At 33.0% G+C, this 10,033-nt stretch overlaps 1 protein-coding gene across 1 annotated transcript in view; it reads right to left on the bottom strand.

Moving 5' to 3' along the window:
- LOC131842329 (GATA zinc finger domain-containing protein 14) overlaps positions 1 to 9,816 on the bottom strand; it is a 22,520-nt gene extending 12,704 nt beyond the window's left edge. Inside the window, exons 1-8 of the mRNA XM_059190867.1 lie at positions 9,702 to 9,816; positions 6,712 to 6,793; positions 5,691 to 5,795; positions 4,683 to 4,792; positions 3,825 to 3,935; positions 2,242 to 3,219; positions 1,079 to 1,821; positions 233 to 368 (exon numbers count right to left, since the gene is read on the bottom strand). Coding sequence (XP_059046850.1) covers positions 233 to 368; positions 1,079 to 1,821; positions 2,242 to 3,219; positions 3,825 to 3,935; positions 4,683 to 4,792; positions 5,691 to 5,795; positions 6,712 to 6,793; positions 9,702 to 9,740 — 2,304 coding nt within the window. The 5' untranslated portion in view covers positions 9,741 to 9,816. The remainder of the gene's footprint in view (positions 1 to 232; positions 369 to 1,078; positions 1,822 to 2,241; positions 3,220 to 3,824; positions 3,936 to 4,682; positions 4,793 to 5,690; positions 5,796 to 6,711; positions 6,794 to 9,701) is intronic.
- Between the last annotated feature and the right edge of the window lie 217 nt (positions 9,817 to 10,033).

The following is a 10,033-nucleotide window of genomic DNA, read 5'->3' as shown; positions in this document are numbered from 1 at the left end:
TTAGAGGAACAGCACTGCGAAGATATTGTTATGTGAAACCTAAAGTGCCCTTATTTCTATTCTAGACGACTAATGTATCATGCCTTAGTATTACTAATACCCTCTTATTACTTGTATTACTCTTCAACGGCAACACAAGTGTGTTTTGCTTAAGCCGCTTAGTGGCTAAAATCAGAGGTATGCAGATGACTTTCTACAAAGTCTAGTTCAAAAAGTAAGCTGTTTCACTCACGGTATAATAAAAGTCGTGTATGTACGGTGTGCCCGTGTTCAGCTGCAGCATTTGGATGTTGATAAGCCACTGCTTCTCTCTCTGCGTCATAAGGCCAGCATACTCGTCGTCGCTCAAGTCATCACCGTTCATATGCCTGCAAAAGTATAGCAATCCTTACTAATATTAGAAATTCGAAAGTCTCTGTCTGTCTGTCTCGCTTTCGTGCCAAAACTACTGAAACGATTTGAATTAAATTTGACACAATCAGATAGACTAGACCCCGAGAAAGGATATAGGCTACTTTTTAATGCGAAAAAAGGTTGTAAAGGGTTGTTGAAACGGGGGATGCAGGGTTGTATAAAAGAATTATAATTTTTAAAACCAGAAGCTTCAAAGTTACCTACGGTTGTTGATTAAATACAAATAAATATGACAAAAAAGGTTGTAAAAAATTTACCCTTAAAATAAAATAGATAGAAATGAAAGTTTTTATGGAAATTCGACATTTTTGAATAATAATAAATGTCAATGAAATTATTTTTTTAACATTTATTATTATTAGTTAGATTATAAAATATTTTTTCTTAATTTGGTCAAGGTCACTATTTACGCAGTAGTAGTTTTATCATTCTTAAGTATACTTTTTGTTTTTGTACACTGATGTTTCTCATACATTTTATTAAGATATTACCAGTAGTTTTTTTTATTATATAAATTTTTAATTCCTGTCAATGCTATAGTTTAACTTGTAATTTGCCTAATCAGACCCTACAACTGAAACATGTCTGATTGAAATAGAATATACTTATTGCACTTTAACTTTTATTGCATTTATATAAAACTAACTATCAGTTACAAACTCACCTATTATTGCTGTATGATCCATTATTTCTTTGATTATTAAAAAGCGGATGATTATTCATAAATTGATTACCAAACAGGTTTCTGTTGTTCAAAATAGGATGGTGACTAGCGTTGTGGTAACTGTTGTTATATTGCAACATCGGATGTGTGCTCTGAATCAACTGCACCAAATTCTGAGATGTTAAATTCTGAGATTGATTCTTAGCATTATTTGATGTATACGCCCGACTTTTCTGCACTTTTGAATCCACCTTCTGTGGCAATTTTGAATTCTGATTTTGTAGTTGATTCTGATTCTGCAACTGATTTTGATTCTGACTCTGCAACTGATTCTGACCCTGCAGTTGATTCTGATTCTGAAGCAATTGTTTTTGATTAAGCAATTGGTTCGGACCCTGTAATTGATTTTGACTCAGTAATTGATTATGGTTTTGCAATTGATTTTGATTTTGTAAATGATTCTGAGTAAGTATTTGATTATGACTCTGCAATTGATTCTGGCTCTGCAATTGGTTTTGATTCTGCAATTGATTCTGATTCTGCAATTGATTTTGACTCAGCAATTGATTCTGATTCAACAATTGATTTTGATTTTGCGTTTTTTGATTCTGATTTGGTTGTTGTTTTATATTGTTCAATGGTGATTGCGCTTTTATTTGTTGTTGCTGGATTATCTGTTGGTTCATAATCATGTTTTGATTCAATGACTGCTCTGTTGGCTTTGGTTGCTGAATTGTTGGGCCCTGTAATTAATGTTTACATTAAAGGTAAAAATTAAATAAACACACTTAAGTAATAATATATATTAACATGAATAAATTATTTTTTAATTTAACTTGCCTGAATTTTCTATACAGGACTAAAATTGCAGAATAGGAACCACATAATGAAAAAAAAGTTGTCTATAGACATGAAAATAAAAACAATTATATTGCAAAAAATTGTCGATGGAAATGATCTGGAACTGGCAAAGATAACCATAACAAAGCCATGCCCACAAAAGGAAGATATTGGCGGAACAAAATATAAAAAAACGATAATACTGATTAAAGTACTTTATGTAATTGTTAACGATTTTCTGTTTAAATGAATTATATTCTTTTAAGTGAATGTATCTAATTAATCAAAGAGGAAAAAATAGAAAAATAAAAAGATGTACTTACACGAAAATTAGAATTAAACTGGCCCATATTTGAGTTAAAATTTTGCCTGGGCATGTTTATTCCAGGTGGTGGTACAAGCATCCTGGGTTGTCCCATCATACGAGGGAACTGGTTAATACCTGATCCAAATTGGTTGCCATTTGGCAAGATTTGGTTCACATTTTGTCCCATTGGATTAACGTTTTGATTAATCTGGTTAACATTTTGCCCCATAGGGTTTACATTTTGATTAATCTGATTAACATTTTGTCCCATTTGATTTAAGTTTTGTCCCATCGGGTTTATATTTTGTCCAATCGGGTTTATATTTTGTCCGATCTGATTTATATTTTGTCCAATCGGATTTACATTTTGTCCCATCTGATTCATATTTTGACCTATCTGGCCTATATTTTGATTCATATGGTTCACATTGTGACCCAGTTGATTAACACTTTGGCCTATTTGGTTCATACTTAGACCCATTTGGTTGGCATTTTGGTTCATTTGAGGAATATTTTGCGTCATATTAGCATTTTGTCCCAACTGGTTCATATTTTGGGACAGCTGGTTCTGGCTGATCTGATTTTGACCTAACTGACTCTGCATCAGATTGGTCTGAGATAGCGGATGGATATTTTGCATATTTTGTGACAATTGATTTATTATGTTGTTCTGTCCCATTTGGTTGTTTTGAAACTGATTGGACATTTGATTCGCATTTTGCATGAACTGATTCACGTTCTGATTTGGTTGGTTAATATTTTGTCCCAATTGATTCAAATTTTGACCCAACTGGTTTACATTAGATGTTAAATGGTTCTGCATGAGGTTTTGTTGTGTCATCTGGTTAATTTGATTATTCTGGCCAATGATATTGTTAAGAGGCTGGCTCAGTTGATTTAAATTATGTGTCATCGTCTGTTGGGGGGCAAATGGTAGCGGCACAGGCGCTTGGAGGCCCGGCGGTCGTTGTAAGATAACTGGTGGAAACCTTGGCTGGGAAAAGAACAAAATTAGACTAATAAATTGTGTACCTAAGATCAAAATTTACAGGTTATAAATTATTTGAAAGCAATCTCAGCAAGTGTTCATTTTCTAATGTCTCCTGAGACTTTTTGTAGTTTTGCATAACTATTCGAATCAATTCAAAATAAAACAGCAGTTATATTAAGATTATATAGAATGTGTATTATTATATGTACGTAAATACATATAATAATACACATACATATATTGATAGTGCTCAGAAAATAGGCATTTAATATCCATTTTTTTGACATATCATGTTCTAAATTGAAATGTACTTAATTTGTGTTGTCTAAATATACATAACTAGCTGTCCCGGCAAACGTTTTGCCTTAAAATAAAATAAAAAAATTAGGGGTGGACTACCCCTAACATTTAGGGGGATGAAAAATAGATGTTAGCCGATTCTCAGACCTACTCAATACGCTCACAAAATTTCATGAGAATCGGTCAAACCGTTTCGGAAGAGTATGGGAACGAAAACTGTGACACGAGAATTTTATATATAAGATAAGTAAAAATATGCACATATAAGCATAAATTGATTTATGAGTGCAGACAGCTACACCTCTCACCTGGAAATAGTTCTGGTTATTGAAACTCTGCTGCGGTTGTGACATCTGCTTCTGACGTAACTGCCGCTCCAACTCTTCGACCGTGCACACATTTTTAAGAGTCGGCACCGGCTATATGGAATGTCAGAACAATATTCCAATATAATCAACATACTATGATATATCATACTACTATACTAACAAGTATTATGTAGAAAAAAAATTAAATTCAAATTCAAAAATCATTTATTCATGTAGGTCCAACTCGGTATATAGATCCAATTGAGAAGAACTGGCAAGAAACTCAATTGAATTACTTTCTTTTTTAAAGCCAGTTTATTTACAATGTATATTTATATAGGTGTCTATGTCTAATATTAAATGAAAATCCAGTGCATGAACAACTACTGCCATGGACACTCGTCATTCAAGTAATCATTTGACATATTCACATTTTTTAAAAAAAATACACATATTATTATAGAAAACTTAAATAAAAATGATTGTCCTGTACCCATCATTCATTGTCTAGTCAACAATCACAATGCCTTATTTCTACTGCACTGTACTGTACTGTACGATGTCACTTATTTCTACTGCCAATTAAATAAAAAAAACATGTTTTTAGGACATTTCACCCACTTCTGAATGTCAAGTTTATTTGTACTAATATTTTTTCCCTACTATACTATTCAGTATACAGATTCAATTAATAAGAACTGGCAAACAACTCAACTGTTTTCCTTTATTAGTTTTGATTTCCAAACTTCTTTATTTGCCATCAAATTATTCGTGTTAAAATCCGTTTAACTACATTAATAATGTGTACTAAACGCGAAAGTTTAAGCATAGGTATATATATACATAGTTATTACTCACAGTGGGAGCACTAGGAAAGGACAGGTCATGTCGCCAAACGCTAGATCCTCCGAAAGCGCGGGATTGCGGCGAGTCACTCTCGTCCAACACTAGCTGGGATAAAGACGCCTCTGTAACAAGTATACATTACCATTATTATTGATGTCACAACAAAAATAGAACGATAGTGTCCATGGGGTTGTTTATTTCTATAGGTTATACCATATGGGGGGTCCATGTTGCTATTTATTTTTATATGTCATGGATGAAAGTTTCCATTAAGTGTGATCAAGTCACATCATGTTTGGGATTCCATAAGATATTTGAAATTACATAAAATGGTTCTGTATCATAATTATTGTTTGCTATGGTAATTGCGGATTTCTGGAACAAAGCTCTTATGGAGTTAAGTATGGACTTTTATATATATTTACTACCATTTTTCAATTCTCGTAAACGCTATCCAGAAATAATTTATATGGCAAAACAATGTATGCCGAATCAGCTACTACATATAAAAACTGTATATGAAAGACATGAAAAAAAACAATGATTATACTTTTTGTGTTTTTCGATGAATTAATGTGCGCAAACATATAAATTGAGTTTTGAGTTCAGAAACAGATTAGCGATTTGTGTACTATTTTCACTGATGTATTGTATTAAGAGTAACTAAAAATTTAAATGTTTATTGTAATCCAGGACTTCCATACTGTGAATCGCGACGCCCCAGGGCATCGCGGCGTTACTCAGGGGCGTTTTTTGTCGATGTAATATTGCGGCCGATTCGAGAGAGCGCTGGGCGCATTAACAGAAAAATACTATTTGAACAATAGTGTTTTTCTGTTAACTAGACTACTAAAATCGGTAAGTATTTTTGGGGACTGGTCTGAGGGGCGTCGCAAAAAAATAGCAAAGTCCCAATGGCGTCACAATACGAATAAGTTTGGGAAGCCCTGTTCTAATCAATACACAAAAATGTATATGCCTCTGAAATTGTGAGCTCAGCTAGTTCTTAATAATACATACCAAGCTGACTGTTGGCTGTCTCGTCGATGCCACTGTTGTTTCGTCTGTTGCTCTCCAGTTGCAGCGCGAGGGTCTCGTGTTCCACTTCCCAGTCCAACTCCTCAGCTACAAGAATATATTCAATTAATCATTGGCGGAAGGGGATTACTAGTATTGGGGACTGATGATACCAATACATCATACCATGATAGAGGGAAGGGTTTTTTTTTATGGATGATAATGGAATGGTGCACCCGCCTGCGCTAACGGTTTACGCTGCCGGGGCACCAACGGAGGATGATAAGATGACCATGAGGTCAGTTAGCCCACCGTGACAAATTCACTGATAATTTATCACCATGGTTTCCATGGGAACCGCGTGGAGGTCTACCTAACATGGTACATTCCTTGCAATGAGATCATCAGTCCACATTATCAGCAATTCTTTTCCCCCGAAGGGGATGCTTAGTAATGTGAATTAATAACCCCATTGCTACCAATGTCCCACGTCAAGTTGACTTCACGCGGTTCCCTCTGGAAACCATCGTGATAAATTCCTAGTGTACTTGCCACAAAGGGCTAACTGACCTAACCTCAAGTTCATCTTATTATTCTCCACTGGTGACCCGCTATTGGTACACCGTTAACAGAGGCTAGTGTTTCATATCATTGAGAACTTGCAAATTATTTATATATAGAATGATGCCTCGGTGGTCTAGCGGTTTAACACATAGCCTTACTTCCGATGGTGGCGGGTTCGAATCCTCGCGCGGCACAGGCATTTGTATTTATGAGTATGATTTTTTGTATCGGTCTGGGTGTTTTCTATGTATAATATGTATGTATTTACGAAAAAAATATGTATGAAATATATACGTATCATTTATCTAGTACCCATAACATAAGCTTTAGCTAGCTTAACTCAGGTCTAGATGATGTTGTGTGAATTGTCCTTAGATCATTATTATCATTATTATACATTATTATATATACTGAGCCCTTGCATATGGTACTTAAATAGAAAATCAAAGTGTATACTCACAGTCCTGGCCGAATGTCTCATCGTTGAGAGCGTCATACTCATCTTCAGATGGTTCTCCAGGACAATCATCATCAGTTATGTTCTGCAAAAAAAGGGCAATTGTTAGTTGCCTATAAAATTTCGGGTATCAATTCGTAAAGTTAACAGTAAATAAAGGGTATTATTATTATTATAACATTTTGGGTAGTTTCAGTGCAAAATGAGAATTTTGATTTTATTTGGTTTTAGCCAAAATTTTACATAATCATGGACAATGCCTATAGTTCTAAACCGTCTCTGACTAATTCTTCTTGTCTTCTTCTTCGTCTGTGTTCCAAACATGTGGTAGAATAAATAAATATGCTATCAAACAAAAGTAGTTATATTAAGTTTATTTGTATTTAAATAATCTTTATTCTAATGCAACAATCTTTCATTAACCTCCAATTACATTCATATTTGATAAACTTAAATATCACCTAAATATATCTTAAAGCATTATAGTAAACAAAAGACTAAAAAAATATTGTGAACCTTTGTTTTTGTTTATACAATTGATATTCCTGTTCAGTTTTATAAATACACATGTATACACCTACCATACCTATACTAGCCATCTTTTCATTCACTGTATTATAAATATTTAAATTATAATGTTGAAATCAATGCTATATGAGAATATCAAAGCTCAATGATCAGACACTAACTAATAACTCCTAGACCAAGTATTTGTAAACTGAAGAGCAAACGCCACTACATCCTATGTGGTTGTAGCTCACTCATGCATAAATGAAATATCTCCTTTGGAAAGTTTACACTCTTCTTGAGGAGATAAAAATCATTGCTCCCAAGAATATCCTTCAGTTCTTGTTCCTGATGGTCTAGGTAGCGAACTTTGAAAAGGGCGAGCACAATAGACCTATGTAGGTCGCAGTGCTACACATCTATGTAGATCTATGTAGATTACAGTGCTACAGGTCCTTGCACCTGATAATAATCCAAACAACCCAATAAAAAAATAGACCAAGTATTCATTGAAATAGGGTTATGAATCTTTATTCATGTAGGTCTAAACAGACTTATGATGTGTCAAAAACTACCATCAGTTCGGAGAGCATTCAAGCTAAGAACTGACAAGAAACTCAGCTCTTATTCTTTTCAAATGTGCTTGTACATGTTTACAAAAACACAGATTCATTATTAAGTTCAAAATTAGGGAGAATACAGTGGCCACCAGCATATGCTATTGTAATTTTATCAAAAGGAAATAGTTTAATCAGTAGTCATAACTAGAACAGACCAGACCCCACAAGCAGGTTGATGAGTATCACAGTAGTTTCATAATGAAATTACACAACCAAATTCATTCACAGTCATTTTCCTTGTAGATTCAGGCTACTGTAATATATAGATACCAGAGCTTTGCTAGACAGGTAAGCTGAATAAAAACCAAGTAATAGAAAATAGAATACAAAGAGAAAGGAAGATAGAATACAATACCACCTACTATTAATTTATATATTTTTTTAGCAAATAAAGAATTTGCTTATTCAAATATATATTTCATTGAATATTATAGAAAATATGTCACAATCTTTCTTCTACATCTAAAATTTTTCTAAATAGAAATTACTGTAAAAGTTTTTAGTTGTACATGTGTGGTATCTATGATAAAGTGATTTGTGTAGTTCTGTTCATATATATAGATGATGCATACCACTCACCTTCAGGAGGGCCATCAGTTTTTTAGCATTCTAATTACATAACAAGTAAACTAAATGTGAAATATTACCAATAATAAAGCCCTATAAGTATATATATGTATGGATATACATGTAAAGTAACATATCTTATTCATATTACAAAAGCAAAAGTTTGTATGGATGGATGTTTATTACTCTTTCACACAAAAACTACTGAATGTATTTTGATAAAACTTTACAGTAATATAGCTTATACATAAGATCAACACATAGGCTATAAATTACATGCGGATCAAAACACAGGCTCCGCTAGTTATTTATTAAGGACAGATTGGACAGGATAGGGGAAAAAACAATACAACTATTGGCTGGAGAGGATCTCTTACAGAGATAAGGCTACCCCTGCATCCTTTGTTAATAGGGTCTATTGTTTTAAGGTTATACAGCAAGCACAAAAGTAAAGGACACTATTAGATTGTACATCATAAATTAGTGAAGTTATGGTACTTTACTGGTCATTTAGGCATTTTTAATAGAAATGAATATATTATTTTTTAATATATTTCTCTTAGAATATCTATAATATATCCTCCATGCGCTATTCATTTTTATAAAACATAAACATATAACAATACTTTATTCATCTATATAACACATATATTATTCAGTGTATATTAAGTATTATAGACAAATCTTATAAGTTTAATAATATAATTTAAATAAAGAAAGATTTTCACTATTCAGCACAATAATAATGTACATGATTTTTACTTTGTATGAAAGAATATGTATTATATATATACATCAAATAAATTGGACAATGAAAAACAAAAATTTAGTACCAAGAATCAACCAAAATACAAAGTATGGTTACTCAAGTAAATTATTGCACCAACAAATATTGCAGCTTAATGGCAAACTTACATGAATATACATATTCTCCTAGTCTTCATCATTAGTCGTTTCATTGCGATTACAAAGATTAAAATAAATATTTATATATGCTAAAAAATTAAGGATAAACAAGTAACTTGTTTTAGTAAAGATCTAGATCTTCCAAGAACTTTGGTTCTTACGTTGTATTTTAATCACATGGTATTATAACTTGCTTTAAATGATAAATTACTCAATTTCAACTTGTAGTACAAGTATTCGAGTGAAAATAATGTCTCTAAATTGCTGAAATACGATAAAAACAACAGGTTCGTATACGACATGGCATGCTGGCAGCAATTTTTAGGGCGCAAGTTGGGACTAATTATTGGACTTTATGGGTTTATTTTATACAGTTTAGATGTATAAACTCACCGAGAACGAAGTATCGAACCCGAAGAAAGAATCTGCCATTGGAATTTCTCATATATCATGAACAGTAATGACATGTCTTGTCACGCTGTAAGTACTATATCGCAATGATGATGGCGGCCATTGACACTTTAGTTTTAATTCTAGGTGTTCATCCGCTAGGGGTCTATACTATGCTGCTGCGTTTTATTATTGCAGTAAATCGTTTTCCGACCTCCGAGCTCAAACCGTAGACTGAGAAGATTAGAAATCGATGATTATATCATAGTGATATTTGCCTTATGTATCAAGAATTACTTAATCAAAATATAAGAAGGTACCAATAAATAAATATG

The sequence above is a fragment of the Achroia grisella genome, unplaced genomic scaffold, assembly GCF_030625045.1.
Source record: "Achroia grisella isolate CSIRO2021 unplaced genomic scaffold, CSIRO_AGI_Agris_v1 utg2156, whole genome shotgun sequence".
NCBI classification, from domain to species: Eukaryota; Metazoa; Arthropoda; class Insecta; order Lepidoptera; family Pyralidae; genus Achroia; species Achroia grisella.
The sequence above is the reverse complement of the archived record's forward strand: the minus strand, read 5'-3'. Positions and strand labels throughout refer to the sequence as shown.